Raw genomic sequence first — 23,631 nt, 5'->3', positions numbered from 1 at the left:
TGTGCATAAAAGACAAATTAATAAAGTATTTTCTTAAATATTTTACACAACTACTATTTCTCACCTCATCATTTTCATTTCCACTTGAACTCTTTCTGGAAGACTTATACTGCAAAACACACACAATTATTACTTTAAAATGGAAGTATGGTTTTCATTTGAACTAAATGGCTTGATATCATTCAGATGTTACTTATTACTGGTGAAGCTGCTGAGGAAAAAAACCACATTACAGAATCAAAGGAGCAAAAAAGAAACAAAACAAAATGAACATCTAGTTCCTAGGCTAGTCTAGATCTCATGTTGATGAGAGGGTAAGAGCATTTTAAAACTAAGTACTTCTATAACACGAACTCTGACTGCATATGACAGTTGATCCAAGTGAAAAGATCCTAACAACTGCTACTCTGAAGCATTAATTGTTAGAAAAAAGTATGCAATCTGTGAAAGTTACTGTTACAATATGTTTGGTCATGTAACTTTAAGATTGCTTACACTGAAAGATTGACACGACACTGTAAAAAAAAAAAATAAAAAAAAAATCAGTATTTCCTTTACAACTTAAGGCCTGATCACATCTTTTTATCTATTTAAGATCACCACTTTTTCCACAGGTCCATCTGACTTGTTGCACACTTCCTTCCTCAGTGTCCCACTTGATTAAATCTAAAGTGGAGGAAAAGGCGGGACTGAAGGAAGAAATTTTAAAAAAATCAGTATTTAAGAAAATAAGCATATTCCATTGCCTGCAGAGAAAGCGTACAGAAAAACAGAAAAAAACCATGAAGCTAGAATTAAGATCCATCATTACAAAACTCTGATAGGTGCATTGTGTGTATGATCAGCCTACCCATCTTCATGACACAACACATAACACAGGCTTAGAGACTAAGTTTGGAACTGGAAGGATGGTTCTCCTTCAAAGATCTGACTTTTAGAGGTACATACAGGTTTTAGTTAGAAGAATTTCTTAAAAAGGAAAAAAAACCTGACTTGCAACTATGTTCTTTAGGATTAATAAACACGCCAACTTAGATAGCTCTTACAGAAAGTTGTATTTACTAGTTATGCAGAAAAGATGCTTGTCTTCAAGGTTATAACTGAGCACTGCTGGACTGTAAAACTGAACAGCTTTATAGAGTTGAATCTTCAGCAGCTTTCTGAACTACATGCAGAACAAAGCTGACAATGGTGAACAGCACCTCTCTTGAAAATGGAAGTCTAGGACAAACAGCCTTTGTTAGCTATCCCACTACCGTTCATTTTCTGTGCCAATTAAACGCGTCTTCTGAAGAGTGATTGAATAAAGTGTCAGTTCTTGGTTTGTAAAATTCTTCTGCTGTTTTGGGTTTTTTGGTGTTTCAGGTTTTTGGTTTGTTTGTTTTGAGGGGTTCTAGGGAGGGTTTTGTGAATTTTTTTGGGGGGGTTGATTGTTGTTTTGGTTTTTTGAGCTAGGCACAGAGTACAGGTAGTTCTGGGGTCAGATAGAGACCTATTACATATAGCCATGACTGGATATTTCTCTTCTTGGGTTTATTTCCTGTATGTTTGAAGTACGAAGTAATATATTACTTTGGCAGCTGGTTTTCTATGCCCTGCAGACCTCTGCTGCTGACTTCTGTTTATACAGGCCTCTGGCCTTCTGTGGTCATGTTTTTCCACCCATAATTAACCATATCAAAGCTAGCATGTAGCGTATTCACAATGGAAAATAACTGCTAACAAGAATTTCAGCTTGAATGTAGCTAGGATCCAAAACAACTACAAACAATTCCAGAGGAGAAAAAAAAAAAAAAAAGACAATTTGCTTGATTTTGCATTGTCTTCAGTGGTAAAATTCTTCTTACATATTTAATTCAACAAAGATTTCAGGTTCCAGTGAGACTTCAGTGCAATGCCACAAGGAGCTCTGATCCTCATGAGCATCTTCCTACCCTTCTGCTGCACAGTACAACTGCACAATAAAATATGTAACGTATAATAGAAATGCTCTATAAATACTTCTGGATGCTGATCTAACTAAATTTTCCCTGTTCTAATGACACTCACTGCAGTAATTTGGCATGTATTCTTAAGATAGTTATATCTGGCAGTACAGGTATGATTATTCAATGAGCTATTTTTGCCAAGAAAACATAGACACAATATGAATTGTATTTTCAATGGTTTCTCATAACAGCAGTGGTATCTATCTTTTTTTCAGTTTGCCAAAGGAGACAGACTTTGTTCCACTTACTTATTGCCTTGCTTTTGCAAATGAATCTATCAGTGATACAGTATTTTTTGTTACTGGTACAGCCTGCTTAATTCACCTCTGAGACATGTCTCTAGCTGTACGTAATGTGATGTCAGGTATTTGCTTCCATCACGGAGCTCAAAACTGAAATCTGTATTAGCATTTAAAGACATCCTTTAAAGTGATGAGGAATCACTAATGCAGGTCTGCTGTATTTACAGCACAGCTATTTAAATGAGTCAAATCACTGAGTTCTGTTTAATTTAGAAGTTTCTCCCGTCCCTCTTAAAGGCTGCAGAGTAAAATTAATTTAGGGACGAAAACCGTGAAAAGAGGATACAACTCCATGAACTCTTCAGGGGAGAAAAAAAAAAAAAAGCTTCTATTATCACAAGAATGTATCTGAGCTGTATGGCATGCCCTGTTTTTCCTATAATTTGATTTCTTTGAAGCTCCCTAGCATTTCATAAAGATATTTGATGGCAAAGACCCAAAAAATTAATTTAATGAGTGACAAATTTAATTTTAACTCAACCTAGACTGGTCAGAATTCTATTTCTCTACCATACCTCAAAACAAATTTTATCTAATGCTGCTATAACTTCTCATCTTTTTTGTAATAAGCAGACACTGACATCTTGTGACCATCGGTACACACTACAACAGCAAAGTAATACAGAGAAAATTTCCTCTCTAAAATGCAAACTTATACAGTGAGATGCAAAATGCATAAATCATTCTTCTAGCCACACTGCCACTGCACAAAAAGGTAATAATTTCATTGCACTACCAAAAAAAAAAAAAAATCCCTCAAAACAGATGGGGAAGGACCAACAACTAAAGATTAGTTTCTGGCTTTACTAAAGGACAACTGTAAATTACTACTTTTATTTTTTTTTAAAAAAGATGAACAAAGTCCTTGGTTGATTTTTTTCCCTTCTGATTTTCCTGCACTCTTTCATTACCCTAAATACATACATATATGTATTATTTAAAATCAGAAGAGCCGAATAAAAAATTACAGGTTACATGCAAAATTAAAAGTATGACAACCTTTGAGGTTTTCTTACCTCTACTTAGTTATACAGTTTCTTCTACTCTCATTTTTAAAAAAAGCCACCCACCCACACTCTCCCCCATTACCTTGAAATACTCCTTTCTAATTTGTTTACTTCTCCTCCTTTCTTCATTCTGCCAAATCACTGGCTGTGTTTCTGGCCAGTGCTGCTCATCCACTGAATCCTTCTGGTTTTCCAGTGGCTATAAGGTTTAGAAATATTTCTACGTAAAAGGCAAATATACCTCGTGTGCATTAAAACATATTATTATGAACTGCACTTATGAATTGCTTGCCTCTCAGAATCTAGCTTTATGACATGAAAGTGCTATCAGTCTTAATGGTTATTCTGGTAGAAATCACTTATTTCCTTTCAAATCCTAAGCCATAATTCATAGGAAAATAGAATCTATTAAATAATTCTTAAGTAAATATTAACATCTTTTTCTGCATTGGGCCTAATTTTTGCAGGTATGTTAGGAAGCCATCTAAGGCTGCCATAAATAACTTTAAGTTAGAAGTCTTGTTAGCCACTAGTGTATCTAATTTTTCAATCTGAATACTCACTGCACAGGAAAAGGATGGCTACAAGACAATTTAAGTATTTGTCTGCTGTTCCTATCTAAAAGATTATACGTATCAACTAGCTGTAAAAATAATCTCTCTTTCAAAGTACTGTATGGTGCAACATAATCTGAAGTAATAGCTGAAGTATTTATTCTTAAAGTAACAATGAATACATATGTCTATTTTATGAACACTGTAAGCAGACAATCTAAAGGCACCATTTCATAAGGCTAAAACTACATTTCCAACTATTTCTTCATATTAGAATATCAGGTCATTTAAATCAATTGTAAATACTTGATGGATTAAAATCTAATAAAAAAGTACTCTACAGTTTCTCTGTAATTTTATCATATCATGCAAGCTTCTCAGTGAGGTATGGGAAATGAAAGGCCTGCATAATTCAAACCAGTCAGAATTTTTTTTTTTTTAAATTAGATTATGGTGAGGCAATAAAATTTATATGTGAAGAAATACCAAATGCAAGTAAGTAAAAATTACATCTCATTAGTTTCAAGATCTTAAAGCTAGTACCATATGCTCTTAAAATAAAAGGCCTCCATTACATACAAGTCAAGTTATCTTGAAGCATAAGTTCTTCACAGGTTTTGTCTTTTCCAGCACAATTACATACACACAAAAACTATGTGTGTAAGCAGCCACATGAATGTATAAAAGTCTTCTGCGAGGAATACAAAAAAAAAAAAACCCAAAAAAAACCCACCCAAAAACAAACAAAAAACCCCAAACGAACAACAAATCACTCAAATATGGAGCCACCACATTTACATTTGAATATTTACCTGCCAGCTGTATGGGGACACTGGGGAATTCACCTCATCTGTTGAGACACTAAAAATTAAGATGAGAGGCATTATGAAATTCACTACTTCTTAGTGTACTTTAAAATAAAACTACTTTAAATTTTCAAAAAAGTGAACAGTCATAAAGCAGTTTCTCTGCAGCACGACAGTATTTTTTGGCTATCTGTGTTGTCTAAGGATGTCAAAATGTGGCTAAAAAGTATTAACATTTGACTAAAATCTCAAATCGTATTTCACTCTCCTTTACTATATGCTGACAATAGGTATTCCACACCACAGTACTTTATACAGATAAAGTTTTTCTTAAGCATGCTGATCTTCAGAGATTATTAATTCACCTTCATCATTTTGTTTCTCAAAGCAACCAATGAGACATTTTGTTCAAAGCTGACAAGAGCTATTCTTAAACTTTTGGAAGACTCGCATGTTGCATTTCACTGTTAGCTCTACACAGTAAAGTAGAAGCTTACACAAATACAGAAGGAAAAATATTTTAAGATGGAACGGTGAAACTGCAAAATCTCAAAAAATACATTCTGGAAAGTGGACTGCCTGAGATTATTGAAAGTGTAACTTCAGCTTTTTTCTTTCTAAATCTTTCTGTGAAATTAATTTCTACCATCTTACTAGTAAACATTTCATTCACATTCTGACAGCTGGCTTAGAAACTGTGCTATATACCCAAAGGCTAACAACTGGGGATTGAATGCAAGGATATACCACCATCAGCAATGATATTAAATCCTGAAGGAAAAGCAACTAGGCAATTAGCTTCTGCTGCTTTTTACTCCTTTCCCTTCCTTTTTCTTTCTGTTTGTCTCAAACCAATAATGTTACTTTTTAAAGCTGTTATGCATAGGAAATTTGTCTGAATGATGTCCAATGGGTTGATAAGCAATCCAGTTGATAATTGCAGGAAATGCTGCAATAAATAATGAAGTTTTGTTGTTAATACGTGTGTATCTATTAACTATGAGATGTTCTTTAAGTGTAAATTCTTTAGGGATATGACAGTCTTTTTACTCTCTTTGTATGTTCCTTACACAGTGTGTGATTTGGGTTCTTATGTAACAGTGTAATAAAACAACAAATAGCCTGCAACATCTACCTTATCTTGTGTGCATACCTCAAAATTAAGGGGGGTGGGGGTGGTTGGGGTTTTTTTTTGAGGTGTTCTTCTGTTTGGTTTTGTTTTGGTTTTAAGTCTCAGAACTGATTCTGTTTCATTAACAAAATAGGGAAAGGTAAACCTAGCCTTTCCTGGATTACCCGCTAGTGTGAAAGCCAAACATAACTGTACACAACAGGTGACAGCAACCCAAAGAACAGAAACTGTATGTTAATTAACCGAGGACTAGAAAGTTCCAAATGCAAATAAGTAATAGATGCAACACTGTTCATGCAACCATAGGTCATGTGTGCAATGAGGTCTTTAAGCCCACAGATACCAATAAGAGAGAAGATAACCAAAATAGGATGTATCACATTGAAAGATCTACACCATGTCCTTTTTCTGTTTGAGTAAATGCCTTCCTAAGGCGTATCTGAGCTGTAGAGAGCTGCTACCACCCCACAGTGCTCTCTCAGCCAAACTAGGGTCTGGACACAAGCAGATACAGATTCTTTTGAAGGTACAGAGTTTAGAAGCCTATGGGGCTGGCAAAAATCACAAAAGCTACTGTTCGAATGAAGCTCTCATTAGGTGGCTGCCAGTCAGCTTAAAAATGAAAGCTCTCTAGCTTAAAAATCAGATTATTTCTTGACCAAACTGATTAAAAGAACTGATTTAGGATTCCTTAAGGTAGGGAGGGCTGAGAACTTGCTAAGTTTCTCTCACCCATGTAGTCAGAAATGGGAATTTGTGATTTCCCAATTTCCTAAAGACAAGGCTCTGAGTATTTTTGTTTGTTGTGCTTTTTCTTTAATTCAAGCAGACTGTAAGAGTACAGCTCCTGCAAACAATGGATTCCTCATTGACACATCCTCCACAAACAGTGAAGGTTTTGCCGACTGAGCTCCCAGTAACACTTTTTCAACAGGTCTTAAGAGCACAAAAGGACTGCCAGGGAAAAAAATGTAGATGCCTAAGAAGAGCTACAGTGCCACTTCACGTAACAGAATCCAACACATCTGCACAGGACTGTTACCTATGGGAGACATGACCTTCTGGACTGGATGTCTAAAACATCACTGAATGCCTATCTTTAGGTATCCAAATTGCTGCCACATTTGGACCCACAGTTAGCTTCTGGATGACATCAACTTTCCTAAAGGCTCAAAAGAACAGTTGTTTTTTTTTTTTTTTTTTTTTTAATCTGAAAGAAAGAAGCTCAAGAACAGATTATTTATGTAGCTTCTATTTCATCTTGAACTAAAAACATTGTGACAGAAGATGGCAGTATCAAAACAGAATAAATACGAAAATTAAATTAACACAACATTAAAAGCTGTGATACATTTAAGTATATCAATACCATTTTTCAGATTCCATTGGTTGCTTTGGCCTGTTCCTTGTGCTTACTGAAACTGAATGATTAAGAAGCCTAGAAAGAAAAAAAAAATACGTATTTATTCAACAGCTTTGTAGTTGAACCTTTCTCTTAGAATATATGCTACTTTCACTGTATAACACTTCCTGTACATAGAAAGCCTTGAACATTAAGGTAACATTTTCCATAAAATCAGAATATGAATATGTGTACATGTATGAAATCCAAGCCCAATCCTGCTTCCATTTCAATCAACAACATTGTTTCCAGCTCTTGAAATATTTCAAATTCTGAATTTTAAGGAAGTAAAACTTGATAATTCAAACCAAAATGAAGGCTCCTCATTTTTCTCCCTAAATACATACTATTTCAACTGATCTCACATCTATGTAAAGTTACACTGCCCTCAACACAAAAGGCCCCACTGTTCACTAAAAGTAGAAGACAGGAAATAGTCAAACTAAAGCAGACAAGAAATGATACACAGATTGAGCACAAGAAGCCAGTCAGTAGGAGCAGGTAAGAAGGTAGCTGAGTAAGAAACACTGCAAGTACAAAGGAAATGTAGAGGAAAAGGAGAGGTGGGAAATGGAGAAACACAGGCTAAGAACATAACGAGAAGTCTAACGCAGAAATGAACTAATGGAAATTCCATTTTTCTAAATGGTAAACAATCAAAAAAGCCTAAGCTTTTGGAACACATACCACATGTGCACACACGGGAAGAAAGTATGAGCTATTATGGATGTTTAAAGTGTTAAAAATATCAAAATAGACAATAACACTTAAAATTAAATGTTTTCAATTAAGTGTTCTGTTGAACAGTAACTAGGATGAATAATTTTGAATTCTTGGAGGTAATGTTACACTTAGATACTGACTTCATGTGCAGAATTGTGATCAAAGTATATTTATGCTTAATTATATAGAGAACTAGAATGTATTAAGAATCAGAAATAATTAGAACAATACTATTAAACAGAAGAAAGAAGAACAGTAGGCATCCTTCTATATTTCATTATCATTATACAGGGCAGTACAACCATTAACTTTAAACGACTGATGATTTTTCAGACTCCTCTATTGTGATAGCTTTGAGCTCAGTAATCGCATTTGTAGTTTAAATCTCTCACTGTGTGAACCTCAATTTAATGGGATTATGAGAAGTCTTTAAACCAACAGTCTGCAGCATCTGTTCTCTATATTTTGCATTCAGAAACTGTATTTTGAGGGTGCATTCCAGAATTAGGTTATACTATAGACTGAAAAAAGTGCTTAAAAAGATTACTATTGCCAGCACATGTTATCAAACCATAATATAAACACGCTATCTTAAAGTCATTCATTTTTAGAGAGAATTCCCATTTAAATTAGCCTTGTCTTCCAACTGAAAGAAATGAGAAATTCAGAGAGACTTTGTAGCAAGATGTAACTACTGAAATAGGATGAGTTTTAAAAAAAACACAGAAATTTGAGTCACCTCAACAGTTTGATGCAACACTTGCACCAAAACTGACACTTATCAGTGTAAATTCAATGATTGTAACACAAGGCATCTCTTTTTAAAACTCATTATATGAAACTGCTTGAATAGTTTTTCCTTACAATTCAAACACATATACACACTCACTTTTCAGCTACGCTCCTTCTATGAAACATGTATGTTGATTAATGTTTGAGTTTATTATAAACAAATATACTTTGTAAAACAAAACCAAACACAATCATTTTTTAACTTCTTGTTTAAAAACTTAAAAATATTAATGGGGAAATAGCAAGCTCAGTATCTGTTAGGTTAGCAGTTACTAGTCCAGTCAGAGAAATCTGAATTTCCTGTGGAATAAGGAACTGGAAAGTTTCCAGTTAAAGAAAATGGTGAAGAAAATTAACCTGAATTTACTAAATTGCAGATTAAGAAATACATGGCAAAATAATCTGTTCAGTTGGAAGGGAAAAAAAAATAACTCACTGTAGTCACGTTAAGAATTGTCTTCCAGGAAATAAAATGTAGAACTCGGTATGCAAAATGAAAGTACAAGTAGCTCACATGCAGAAGTCACGCTCTTCCAAGTGTGGTGTTAAATGGTGCAAAGACTGCAGCAACTGTTTCCATTGGTACTAAAGCTCATTAAATCCCAAACTTTTTTTTTTTAGACAGATCAACTATCAGTATCAATTAATGATGGTCATACTGAATCTCTAAATAAGAACTTGCATAAGACACTTGTGTTAGTACTGCAATTAATTTCCTACTTATTGTTCCCACTAACCATACAAATTCTGTTGTTACAGAGGTAGCATATGAGCTATTACTTTGAAAGGGCTCTAAAATTCAATACAAGCTTTGATATGTAAATTACTCAACAGCACATACAATGACATATTTATATGTATTAAACTCAAAAACTAACTCATTTTTCTCGTTTTATATCATACAAGCGTAACTTCTACTCTAAAGTGTTGACTAAATGGGAAAAAAGGCCATGGCAAGACCATCTGTGGCACTGGAAAGTATTTTCTAAAGTTTAAGAATATAAAAATTAGAATCTTCTCAGTCACTTATACTTTCCTATTTTCAGCAAACATCATGATTAAGGGACAAGTGAAGTGAATGATGGTAATGCTATTTTAAGGATAGCAATCTTCAAGTGTAAACAATCAAGCATTACCTAAGATCTGTATGTATATAAAGACATTTTTACAGTGGCACACACACTGAATTTTAAACTCATTCAGGAGCAGTCTACTGTCTTCACATATGGCTCTACTTTGTGACTGTAAGCTGTGCTCTTAGGATTTAGACAGTTTTAGGAAGTCACTGCTGTCGAGTAAGAACCCATACTTAACTTTAATGTAAACTGAAACAGGCTCATTTGGAACTAATAAAGATTAAATAATCTAAACTATCCTTCTTTCTTTTTAAAACAGACCAGGAGCATCCAGAGTAAGTCAGAGTTTCAGCTGATAAGGTTAACTCTGAAATAACCCGATTCATCACCTCAGGCATCTGAGCATAACTTACACAGCCCATTTCTAGATTTCTTGTTACCTGTGAGGTTTATGTATCTGCAAACACTTCCCTCATCACTGTCAAATACAAAACAAGTTGTCACTGGTCATGCTACTTTGAAATCGATCACTTTAAAGCCAAGGCATCTTAAAAAAAAAATCCTTTGCCTGAGGTTCCATACTTGAGGTACTATATATTAAAACAAACAAACAAAACACTAAAAAAAAAATGAAGGGAAAGCATGCCAAAACTACAGGAAGTTATGCTTCTAGGTTTGGACTCATTTAAGTGTTCTTTGGAAAGTTGCCTAATTAAATATTTTCCTTAGATAGTATTTCATCTTAAAGAACAATAAATGCATTGCAATCTATTTTTGATAATAAAATACCTTAGGCTAACATAGCCTATCCCTTTAGTCTGGTTTTGGTCAAGAAACAGCCAAAACTGTTTCTTTTGTCCGCATTTTAACTTTGGAAATCTGAAGCTCTACAAATGCTTTATACCTTGATGCACGTCCTGCCGCCCTTGTCCTCTGGAAGAGTTTTTCACTGAATGAAGTTCTATAGCTTAATGGCCTTCGTCTGTATTCATATTTCAAGTACACCAAAGCCAAAGACGGAAGAAGGAAGCAGGATAGATTGATGGGAGAGGACAGGGAAGTCATTAGCATAGCAAGCAAAAAGAAAGGAGACTGCATAATAATTAAAAAAAAAAACACACACTGAAGGAACAGAAATATGATTATTAAGAAGTTATTTCACGATGCTCACATTTCTGACAATTTTGTTTACTCAGATTGAACATACTTTCCACAAATAAACACAGAAGTATGTTAACTAAGCTTCTAAATATTAGTCTTATTGCTGTTTGTGGTAAGAAATTACAAATTCACAAAACTATGGCTTCAGAATCAGGGCTAATTTTTTTATTAGAGGTGGTTTTGCCCTCATGTACTTAAAGATATATAAGCAAGTTTTAAAATATAAATGCTAAACTAAGAAGTAAACCTGAAGTACTAATAAGATTGCATACATCCAAACAATTCAAGAGCAAAGCAGACCACTAGCGAGATCACTGCATTAAGAGAAAATACGACAAGCAAAGTTTAAGTTGCAGTGCTTCAGAAGAGGAGTGGCTTGGTATTTCAAATGATTAGACAACCAGGAAATACTAAAACCAATCAAGACCCACATGCAATATAGATAACCATCATATAAAAAGCTAATATATAAAACCACACTTATTAAGGAGAGAACATGAGAAAATTTACCATTCCTAACCTTTTTTGCAATATTTTAGTAGTAAGAATGTATTAAGATTTCATTCTTATTCTTCCCTTCCTAATATGAACAACCAATTCTTAAATATACTGCATGGACTTCTAAGTAAAACCTATTTTAATTTTTCCCACTATTCTATTACTATATTCTGTTTAACTAAAATAAAACACTGGGGAATTTTTAAAGCTTTGCATTTCATAGAGAAATTCAGTTCCTGATTCTAAGGGCTTCACGGGTATTTCAACTTTCTTAAAAGAAAAACAGCAGTGCAGAATCTCACCATTACACAGAAATCCAAAAGAAACAAAAATATTATTTAAGCTGGTATGAAGTCAAATCCATTACTGTAGGATACAGAAAGACTAATGAACTATTTTAGTTAACAAACTACTATTAACTACAACTTTTACCTTTCAGGAAAAGAGCTTACTCTGGCCAACGAATGTCACTGGTTATTTGCTTGTTTGGTAAAGGAACCAGAGAGAGCATGGTTCCTACGCTAGCCCGTCCACATCCTATGCAACTCCAGCTACTCCTTCCTGCTCTTCGTTTTACACAGCTGTTAACTTGTTCTGTTATATTCCTTTAATCTGCTGTTCATTCTACAGTACCTTTTCAAGAATCCTGTTGTGATGCCCAATATTAAGTGAAGAAAGGCAGTTCATCAGGATGAATTTACACTGTTCAAATGATTTCTTTTTATATATATTCATAATATATATAATGCTCTGTCATGTGACACAACAACATTTGAACACATTTCCCCTTTAGTCCATAGGAAATTTATCTCTCAGACTGAATGGAGGAAGTACAACCTAAATCATCTCCTACTTGTATAAGAATAACCAGTCACAAACAAACTATATGCAGGTTCTGCAACTCAGACAAACCAAGACAAAATCATTTTAACATGTTACCAATAATCTACTTAAATGAGCATTAATCATGCCTACTAAAGCATACTGCTTTGATAAAAAAAAAAAAAATAAAGTTAACATACATCAAACCAGGAAATCAAGAGGCTTTTATATTCATCTCTTCCTCTCCATAGGAGGTATATCAGTGCTTCTCTAGGCAGCAATTTTATGAAAAGAAACATATAACAGGTATCTTGGAAGAGTATGTCACTTTAACTGTTTAACAGCTGGACAAAACTGTTCTCAAAATTATAAAGTGTCAAGAGCTTTTGGGTATAAGACAGGTCAAAGAATAAAATAATTCTAACACAAGTTATCCTAACTAATATTGTAATACCTGTGTTTCTGTTCTTGCTGCAGTAACTGAGCTGCTATTTTTCTCAGGTCAGTCACTTCTTTGAGTTCATCATCATCTTCAGTCAGCAGCTGTTCTTTCTGAAGTCTGAAAAATTAAACATTAGTGACTTGCCTGATTTCAGTAAAGCAAGACACACAAACAGCTCCATTATTGGACAATAACTAAGAAGCACTTCCTATAAGCTTATTTTCTGTCCCAGAAGGTGCACTCTGTGTTCAGTATGAGCCTTCCTCCACGCACAAGGACCTTAAAACAAAACCACCTTCACCCCCCACTGTCAGTAAATCTTTCCCGAAAGAGATCAAAAATATTTACCTTTTTTCATCTCTCCAGTCCTCATTCTGTTCTATTTTTTGGGATTTCTCAGGAGGTTTTCCACGTTCCTTACACAGAAGAAAAAATAAACTAAGACTTGAATTCAGGAAAAAAAAAAAAAAAAAAAAAACAAAACCGAACCAAAACAAAAATCGGTCAAATCTGCTGAACATTTTTTTCTTTTGTCAAGCTATGCTAACCTTGATATAAGACAGCAATGGTCCAATCTGTACATCTCCTTGCTCAGGAGCAGCTCCCTCTTCGGCATTCGGATCAATGTAATCATACACCTCCTGGTCTAGTGAGGATTGATGAAGAATGGAAAAGATGGTATTAAACAGTTCTCTCAACCAAATGTTATTCCTGAGTGAGATAAGTACTTATGAAAAATGTCAGATAAGACTAAACAATGGAATCATGTCTCCCTGAGCTAGAAAGAATCTTTTTCTTTCTTTCTGGCTTTGTCTATTTGTGATTATTACATTGTTTTCTGGAATTATGGAAATACAATGCCAACATGAGATCATTTCATTTTGTGCCATTTTCTTATATTAGATGATCTAAGCAAAAGTATTTGTTACCTAAAATGACAGATGCACAGCAGATATTACCTTTTTGTGGATCAAGTTTACTTCCCATTACATGATTGTCATTCCTTAATGTCTGTTCCCTTGTTGATTCCGACACCTGGGAGTGAAGGCTGATTGTATCATCATCGGATGGCTGCGAAGACAGTCACATTTAATACAGAACTTAATAATGTAACTTATATATAAGTTCTGTTAATGTAATTTATACATAAATTAAGTTATTATAGGATTTACTAAGAACTCATAAATTATAGTGCAGCTGACCCTCTCATGAGGGATGGCTCCCAGGACAGAGAAAATAACATCAAGTCAGGTTGAGTTTTTTTGTGGGCAGGGATTTTTTTGGGAAGGTAGAAAGAGGGTTTAAGAGAATCATATCTTAGGGAGTGATAGGCAACTGTTCAGTATATAATAAACTACTGAAATATATTATTTTGTTCAAAGAAGTCCAGTCCAGCCCCAGTCAGTGGACTAAGAAAACTATACTTAGGTACTTGCTTATTTAAAGTCTCCAATTACTCTGACCCTTGTTATACCGCTGGGTGGAGCGGAAAGGGGAGAAATCATACCTTTACTTCTAATCACCTGGAACCTTTACTTCTAATCATCTGGAATTTTCTTTAAAAACCCCAACTAGTAATACTCCTTGTTCTACAGTTTTCCCACTAAAACTCACTCTGCATTTGTAATAATTCTCTGAATTTCAAAAATCTTTTGTTCTACACTATTCAGTTTTGACATCACTGTTATTAAATACAACTCCTTAATCTAGATTTCTAGAAAATACACATAACTTGTAGGGATTTGTGTTTAATGCTTTAAACCTAGCAGATCATCCAGAAGTTTATTAAAATTTAAACAACAAGGATTACTAACATATACAACACAAGTTCAGTCCAAATTACCTTTCATTTTAACGTATATCAGTTTCATTAATAACAAACTCATTTAAAATACATTGTGTCCTTTGTGTAGAAAATTATTATGCACTTCACGTTTTAAAAGATTCAAACAATTCCTTAGGTCAGAATGCAGCTTTAAAATGTAAGTAATTTGGACTGGAATGAACCTTAAGTCATTCCAGAAAAGTCAAAGAAATCTGTAAATCATTTATGCCTGATACTGTCAGTCTAATGGTTTAAACTCAGCTGTATAGATATTCACAGAATGTTAAATGCAACGTAGTAAAGTACTACTCAAATGATACAAATTACAAAGGAAAAAATAAATTCTAAAAAACAGACATTACACAAATTCATCACTGAAAAATACTCACTTCTGTTGTGGACAACCTTTTATCCCCATTATCACTTCCAATGCCAGAGTCTGGTCCATGATTTTTATTGGGATAGAAGTCCTCCATGCTACAGTAAGAAAACCACCACCAAAAACCCACACAGGAATAAAAGAAACAACAGTTTCACTTTTAGAAAATAAATAAACATCCTTTTAAAAATATGTTCTCTATACTCTACAATTGCCAACACAGAATTTTTACACATGCTCCATGTAGAGAACAAATTCTTAACCTCCTAGAGGAATTGTTCAATAAAAGAGTATCAAAGCAAAGTTAAAGTGGGAATAATCAATTACGCTACTCTCTGTATCTATGCAATTTTAGAATTGTTCTATTTCAATCAAAAATATCATCTTCAGAAAAGAAGGCTTCCTCCAAAAAAATTTAATTCATTGATTTCTACTGGCAGACATGGTTTTCTACTAGTAGCAAATATACATTCCCTAATAGACTGTCATATTATAACACTTTCACTATGCCTGCATGTCTATGAAATATTTCTTCCAAATTTATGCCTTTTGAAGACATAAAATTGGCAGCATCAGCAGGATGTGTTTTCCAGCTGTGCACTGAAGCTTGGTTTAAATCATAAAATTATCTAGAAAGTTTAATTAAACAAGTTTTCACTACTAAAAATACGATGTACAATGGTAATAACCATGACCTTGTTCCTTTACAATATATTTTAGTTGCAGGCCCTAAGTTCAGTGGAGGCTTTTGGGCAGCAGTTGCGGACTACAGTTTTTAGATGCTATCTACAGATCTTGTGGACTAACTCCCTAAGGCACAGATGCCTGAGATCAAGACCATGGACTGAATCTCATGGTTCAGATGGTGTAAGTCTTACTCATAACCTTCACCTTTCCTTCAGCCTTGAACAGAGAGGCACAAGTTGCATGTGATGTTTTAAGAAAACAGTCAAAAAAAGACAATTGTTCCATATGGTTACCAAAAGCAAGCCAACTGACAACAGAACACAAAAGCATTCCCATTTAATTACTCAAGAGGTACTCAGTACAGTAATCAAAAAAAATATTCTGCACTTTTTAACCTCGATTAATCTAATAAAAAAAAAATCCATGGTATTTCACTGATGATTAAGTTAGTTTTCCTTAATATATTTTTATATATATATATATCTGTGGGAGGCAGACTTTCCATCTAACAGACTAACTCTGTACTCAGTACATTTAAGGGAACTTCTCATCTACTGTTTTAACATATCTGTTTGGGAAATAAGTAGCCAAGTTTTCCAATAAAAAAATTTTAAATACATCTTTTTTCTGATTTCCAAATCTTTAGTGAGTACAGTGAAAATTTTTCATAGCAACTCAGATGAGCCAGCCAATTAAGCTTCCAGTAACACAGCCTTAGAAAATAAATACTTTGATTGTTCTTTATTTAGGAGTCATTGTATCGAAATTACCGATATTATCTGTAATAAACAGATAACTTAATAGCAAATGCTGAAGTAAAATAAAACAAAAACCCCACTACTGACCTGTCTGTGAGTGGCTGGGAAGGGATTCGTTTACCTAATGATGGAAGATCCAAAGAATCTGGTTTTTTATCTATTCTGAGGCACGCCTGAATGCTGAGGAATTTAAATATATGTACTTTACCCTTTAAACATATCTGTTGGGAAACAAACAAAAAAAAATTCATAATTACAGAGCATGGCTTTTGAAAATGCACCCCAACAAATACTTTCCACACTAAGTTTGTACCCCCAACTTCCCACGAGGATAAATATAGCTAGAAAAACAAAAACCTGATTTGTGTAACTTAGAACAGCTTCTTCTTTCTTAAGATCCTAATGCAAATTTCTCAGCTAGAATGCTTTAATACTAACCTGTGCTGGTGGTATCTGCATTGGATTATTATCCAAAACTATAACTTGTAAGTGACGTAAATTTCTGTAGCAAATTGGAATTTCTGTAATTTTATTACAAGAAAAATCCAGCTTTACCAAAGGAAGGTCTCCTAGTTCTGCATCGGGGAAACAAAAAAAAGAGAATGAGATCTTTTTAACACTTTACCTAATTTACCTACATCAAAGAAATTAAGACTACCACCTTACCATCTGGCAGCATATGGAGATTATTTCTTCTTATGTTTAACTCTCTAAGTGACTGCAATTTTCCTATCTGCTGAGGAAGAACCTGAAGTTCATTGCAGCTAATATCCTAAGAAAGATATAATTAATAAATTAACTAAACACCTTAAATGAAATTAAACAATGGAAAACTGCTATCAAAACTACTATAAAGCACACTAAAAAAAAAAAAAAAAAAAAAAAACAACAACAACAAAAAAACATATCTAAAAAAAACATATCTTCTTTTTTCTACAAAGGGAGAAAGTACCATAACAGATCTCACTGCTTGGTCAGTATTTAGTGATTCATCTTTCAGAAACTCAATTTAAAAAGTTAAATCAATGAATGATGGAAGACTGGTTTTGAGTTTAAACTAGCATGGGAATCAGGAGTTCCTGGTGTAGCTCCCATACCAGTTAAAATCTTATTGTGCTACTGCTGGCAAACAATTTGCACTCTGCTCCTTTCATAAAAATTCTTCATCCTTAAAAAACCTTGAACCAATCCATTCAACTAAAAATTTACAAAGAGTAATAGCAGACTCACCAACTTTTTGGATAAAGCACTAGAGGGTGACAAAGCTGCACCAAGTGAACACAGACTACAGCTCTTTCTGCCACTAATTTAACATTTCTGTAGGCCAGACTGAGTTCAATCACACTGATATAAGACCATTTCTAACCTTTTTTATTTCTGGTTCAATAACACTGACTATAGAGACTAGTTTCCTAGACTAGGTAACAATGGTAGATATCTACCTATTGAAATACTGGAAGCTGATTTCGAAGGCAAGCTGAGTCAGTAACCAGAAGCCAGGCCTTAACCAAACAAATCCAGCCGCCTTCTCCACTACACACTTCCAGAGCTTCAGCTTAGGCACTGCTCATCTGCTTCTGACAATCATGTCTGCACACAGCCGGATGTCTCAAAGCACAGGCTGCTTGGGATCAACCCTTATGTATCTATTTCAAGTTCTTTTATGTCCATATCACCGAATTTAAGGCAGCATTCCCTTCCTAAAAGTGTCTTTCTAGCATGTGGCTTAGTTGTCAACTTTTTTTTCAATGCATATATACTAATGTTCTAAACAGGTATAACACGGGTACTAGAATGAAACTCTAGTATGTTCTTAACCTGCGTCATCAACCACACATTCTAGGTTTGACAAATTTGAAAAATAAGCCAAAAATACCACGACTGCAATTCTGAAAAACATTCACTTCCTACAAACAATAGAATTTTAAGGTGGGATCACTGCTATGACATTGAAGTGAGCATTAAGAATTTCTCACCAAAGAGTAAAGGACATGAGAAAAGCCTCACAAACATTCAGAATATCTCATGTTACTTGTAAATTAAAAAATAATATTGGTTTATAGCTCAGAAAATAAGTCACGTTAAAAGAAATCTCCAGCACATACACAGCTACTCTAGAAACAGGATAAGGACTGCTTGCAACAACCAAAGAAATTACATAAACTGGGGAGAAAAAAAAATAATAAAAAAAAAAAAAAATCAGACCTACTCTAAGTATCAGGTCAGTGAATGATTATGCATAATTCTCCAGAACACATTAGCTTAACACAGAGTAATGATCAAAAAAGCCCAGAATATTAAGAACTATAGAGAAAGTAATACAATATAAAGCACAAAACTCTAATATGACATAGGATAAAATCTTGTTGCACAGACACCTAAACTGTGAATACCACACATCATACTATTCACCCCAAACAAAACAAAGGCATAGCAGAAGTGTGAGGGGAAAAAAAAAAAAAAGAACAGAACAATGATTGAATGGCCTAACTTGTGTAAGAGTATAGAGCAAAGAGATGAACTCTTCATCAGGAAAGAAGATTCCTGATAACAAGTAACAAAAATAGAAGTGATTACTGTAAAGAACAAAAAAAAAAAAAAAAAAATCACCATTTTTCATAACATACAAGCAAGGGACTCAAATGAAATAACCTGAAGAGCAATTTTATTTATGAACCCCTTAAACTTTAGTTAACCCAAAAATACTGATTTGTGTTTAACCCCACTTTTGAAACTCTGCAATATATTACACCTGTAATTTGAGCTCAAACAGTAAGAAAAACAGTAACTGAATTTACATATTGTAGTTCTGTATTTTTAAAAATTAAGTCATATTTTTATTATACAGTAAATAAACCACTTATAGTTTACTTAGTACGATGGTTCACAACTGTACTTACCAACTCCATTAGATCTCTCAACTTTCCAATTTCTTCTGGAATGGAGACCAGCTTATTATTACTGACAACCAGAACTTTAAGTGGAAGATCAAACAGGTATTTTGGCAACGTCGATAAAAGATTTCGACTTGAAAGAAAGAAAAACGAACAAGCAAGGCTAGATTGTAATCTTCTTTTTAAGCCTGACAGGGAGTCTGAGATGTACATTGTACAATTCTTCTTCTATTCCAGGAGACATTTTCTACCTATTACAATTTAATCTAAATTTAAACTACAATCTCCATCATTAACTCCTCACCAAATAAAGCCTCTCTCAGCTAGGTGAATTTTAGGTCCCCATTTTACTTGATTAAATTAGTATATACTATAACTGCATTTAACACTAAAATGTACATAGAAATCTGTTAAAAGAAATTATACGTTTGATGTTTGCTTTTACCCTGCTTTCTGATACGTTCCAAAGGGCCACCTGATCTAACACTCTACCAACATACAGTTCATGTTCTCAGCAAAATGGACCTTTATACAAGGCCATTGCTTCTCATGTCATGGGGTCATGTCACGCCCGAGCCACCACAAAAAGCCTTTTACATCTACTTCTTCCTTCGCTGAGCAATAGTCTGGAAGTTTTAAATAAAATTTATTTATTTTGTGTATATCATTTTCTAACTGTATGCACATATGTCTGCTTTGTACACAAGAAATATACTGTTACTGACAATTTGATTTAAATCCATACTGGAAAAACTGCCAACTGCCACTGAAAGAAGTACATAGAAATCTTCTAATAATGTACTTGTACATTTTAAAAAGCCACTGGAAAAACAGCTTGTTCACATGTGGTATGAAAGCAATTCCTTTCATACAAAAAAAGTGAAAAAATTTCAGTAATTGCCGTTTCTTTAAGTAGAACTGTGTAGAGGTCAGTTCTGTTCTGGAAAAAAAGAAAGCCCAAAAACAAACAAAAAACCCCTAACTTTTAAGCGCTGACATTTGTGTCCGTACTATATTAAGAAAACTCCAGAAGTTTTACTGTTTAATTTATGTGTATCAGAGCACTGTTTTCACATAAAAAACCCATAAAGCTTTTTAACATTGTTTTTATCCATGACTACAGCTCATAGGGGTGCAAATCCAACAAATAGATTTATGTGCTTGAAACATTTCAGCTTCAAAGAAGTACCGCAATTTTAACACCATAAAATGAAAGTAAACTTCTATCAATACTTTATAAAACTAATGTATTTAGTCTCTTAATTTTAAGTGAACAATACAAATAAGTTTTAGATGAAGGTACACAGTAAATCTCTTTTTGTGTTGTATTTCAGGCAGATGACAGGCATTTTTGGTTGGAGAGCATGAGAAGCAAAAATATAATGTGCAAGTAAGCTTTTTTTTAATTGGTTAAAGTGTGGCAATGAAACCATTATTCTTGGCATCACTTAAAAAATTTCCTGGGTTTTGGAGGAGTTTGTTCACTGGTTTCGTTTCTTAAAAAAAAAAAAAAAAACCAAAACAAAAAAACCAAAACAAAACACAGAGCTGCCTACTTTACTATGAATTGCACAATACATTACTCCAGTCATCTGAATTCAAAATTAGAATTTGAGATCACGTAGTTTGCTTCTGTAACAAGATTTTCACCTGTTCAACTACTATAGTCCACATGTTCAAGCATTGATAAAGTAGTCCTCAGACACAGCACAAAAATGAAGACAAAGTAGTAAGGCAAATGATTACTGGAAGAGTTGACTCTTGAAATAACATGTGACATCCAATTAGAACTACATCCTACTTTATTTCTGTGCAAAGAATTGTATTCAGCACCTCAATTACCATCAAAAGAATTGGGCTGTTGCTGCTCTGAAGGAATTGGGTCAAATTTCTTTCAGAAAACACTGTGGTTTTATCAAATCATTAATCCTCTTTAGAATTTCCACAGAACACACTACTCTTAAATTATCACTGTAAGTACTGATATTTACAAATTTTGAGAAATAGTTGGTGGGGTGGGGTTTTTTTGTTTTTTTTTGGGGGGGGGGGGATTTTTGTTTGTTTGGAAGGTTTTTTTGTTGTGTTTTTTTCTCCTTCCAAGGATCAATTCAAAAAAGTTTTTTCAAAATAAGTTCCGGAATCAAATCTCACATGATAAATAGCTCTTAGATGAGAAGAGTGTTTTGGACTTGTTGTAGTCAATATAAAAACTAAGGCATATTGTGGAAAACAGGTCTCAGCTCTTTTTGAGAGGGTTCCTTCTAGACTCCCTCTCCTTCCAGAGCTCACAGACATCTTCCGAGAAGATCCAATCATATGTTTTCCAAGTTTAAGAACAGCAATACAGCAACGGATGTAAATAATGTGCAAAATGAGTTGGGTTTTCTGGCCAGAGCAATCTACCTTCTTGAGAGCAGCACGTCTTTAGATGTACAGTTTCTAAACACTGGCTGTCTGCATAATATTAAAAACAAAGAAAACTTTGTAAACTCTCCTTGTCCTCAGCTACCAGAGTTTACTGACCAAAGTTTCATAATGCAGTCAATTCCTTCCCACAACAGAAGCAACAACTACTGGCCCTCAACCACCAAGGATAAGGCAAACAAACAACAGCATTTTATCTATCTGGGTAAAAATGAGTGCATAAGGGCACTCAAGGACCTGGTGAAGTAAAATACCACCTATCCAATGAGATAATTTACATAAATACCAAAAATAACAAGCATTACTCACCTAATATTAAGGTAGGTAAGCATTTGAAGGTTTTTAATAGATTCTGGAATGGATTTGATGCAGTTGTGATACAAATTTAACGTTTCCAAGGGTGCAAACAGCCACACATCGGGAGGAATTTCAGTAAATCTGTTCTTTGAAAGATCTAGAAGCAAAAGAAGAAAAAAAAAAAAATCCCTTTTTAGACAAAAATTTCCCTGCAGTAAGAGGAGATAAAAGTACCCACTGTTATTCCTGTCATGCTCCTAAAATTTTAGGTGTTGCAAGAAGTGTAAAATAATTCAGTTTTACCAGATGCTACTGCATATAATTAAATACACAAAAAAGACTTATAACACTGAGTATTGTTTGATATGCAATGATAACAGAAAATAGAAAAATGACAGGAATTGATAAATATATTACCCACTGAATAACTAAGAACATTTAAAATGTAACTGAATATTAATTATGACTGTCCCTCCTCTATCAGCCTTTGCTCTGTGCAACTGTTGGGGTTTTTTCCAATTCTAGGAACAACAGTAAGTCAAGGAACAAACCCAGTAAGCATTACCTGTCCTGTTTGACAGCTACGTTAGATTCTCATCTCATTGTACAAAATATCTGCAACACTAAAGCCAAGTTTTCAAAAAAAACCTTACATAATTATTTTGCTTAAGAATTACAATTCTCATGTAAAAACTATTCTTTATTGCAAGCATGGTAATTAAGACATTCTCCAGTTACACATTTAAAATTTAGCTAAGAAGAGGATAAAGTTGCAAAAACCAATGTCAAATGCATTTAGCTACATAAAAAAGTATGCAATTTAGCCTAGCCTAAAAGCAGAAGGAGGAGGTATCTTTGATAATGGAAACAGAATACTTGAACTAGAGTTATTTTGACAATGCATGACTGCATTATGTAAATCTGCATGCAGAAGATAGGAAAAATCAGCGCACTATGCATACCATCTCTGACTATATGAAATCTTTAAAGATGAGAAAAGTCAAGTGGGATGTGTGACCCAAGAATCCTAGAAATTATCAGCTAACTACCAAAACCTGTGTCATAAAAATCCATTAAACTATCCTGGAAGAAAAAGGTATTTACTTAAAAACAACTGGCTACTTTTTTGAAAGTAACTCTGGTTCCTAACCCAAGATATTTCAAAAGGATGTGGTTTCTCAGAAATGCTGAACAAACTCTTTTAACAAAGAAGCAATACAGATCCCTTGCTATTTCAGGCTTTAGTTCTCAGTTTTTAACACTTGCATGAAGTAACTATGTTTCTGCTTACCTCCCATCACATTATCATTGAAACATACATATACCACATCATTCCATAATTTCTAAAAAACATTCTTAAGCAGAAGTATCACAAAGCCTTCCTAAAGGAAGGCATCCACTGCTGATGCCACATTCCACAAACTGTAGAAGCAAGAGGCAGAAAGAGAAAGATCTAGGTCACAGGACTGACATTCTTAATAAACTGAATGGAGAATGGAATAAAGTTAACTGTAACTAAATATCCCAACTAAAACTAAAATGCTTACTAAAAAATCTAGCAAAGCGTGAGAAAGTTTTCACAATAATGAGATTTGTTTTGTGTTTTCTACCACATCAATTTTCAAAACATTATAAAAAGATGGCAGCTTTCACATGAAAGAA

At 34.0% G+C, this 23,631-nt stretch overlaps 1 protein-coding gene across 7 annotated transcripts in view; it reads right to left on the bottom strand.

Moving 5' to 3' along the window:
* LRCH2 (leucine rich repeats and calponin homology domain containing 2) overlaps window positions 1-23,631 on the bottom strand; it is a 55,850-nt gene that overhangs the window by 16,037 nt on the left and 16,182 nt on the right. For 4 of the 7 annotated variants that reach the window (XR_006166923.1, XR_006166924.1, XM_042807115.1 and 1 more), the window contains exons 2-16: window positions 21,982-22,126; window positions 19,255-19,381; window positions 17,021-17,126; window positions 16,793-16,929; window positions 16,442-16,575; window positions 14,920-15,007; window positions 13,665-13,776; window positions 13,254-13,351; window positions 13,054-13,121; window positions 12,718-12,822; window positions 10,687-10,764; window positions 7,159-7,227; window positions 4,664-4,712; window positions 3,380-3,496; window positions 65-109 (exon numbers count right to left, since the gene is read on the bottom strand). Coding sequence is in view for 5 of the 7 variants with exons in the window: in XM_042807115.1 (XP_042663049.1) it covers window positions 65-109; window positions 3,380-3,496; window positions 4,664-4,712; window positions 7,159-7,227; window positions 10,687-10,764; window positions 12,718-12,822; window positions 13,054-13,121; window positions 13,254-13,351; window positions 13,665-13,776; window positions 14,920-15,007; window positions 16,442-16,575; window positions 16,793-16,929; window positions 17,021-17,126; window positions 19,255-19,381; window positions 21,982-22,126 (1,478 nt within the window). In the remaining 2 variants the exon portion in view is untranslated. Of the gene's footprint in view, window positions 1-64; window positions 110-3,379; window positions 3,497-4,663; window positions 4,713-7,158; window positions 7,228-10,686; window positions 10,765-12,717; window positions 12,823-13,053; window positions 13,122-13,253; window positions 13,352-13,664; window positions 13,777-14,919; window positions 15,008-16,441; window positions 16,576-16,792; window positions 16,930-17,020; window positions 17,127-19,254; window positions 19,382-21,981; window positions 22,127-23,260; window positions 23,283-23,631 lie in introns of those variants that run through there. The other 3 variants (XM_042807117.1, XM_042807118.1, XM_042807119.1) reach the window with 2 other exon arrangements.

The sequence above is a fragment of the Tyto alba genome, unplaced genomic scaffold (genome assembly GCF_018691265.1).
Source record: "Tyto alba isolate M040663 unplaced genomic scaffold, T.alba_DEE_v4.0 Super-Scaffold_5, whole genome shotgun sequence".
NCBI lineage: Eukaryota > Metazoa > Chordata > Aves > Strigiformes > Tytonidae > Tyto > Tyto alba.
This window is presented reverse-complemented; position numbering and strand designations above follow the sequence as displayed.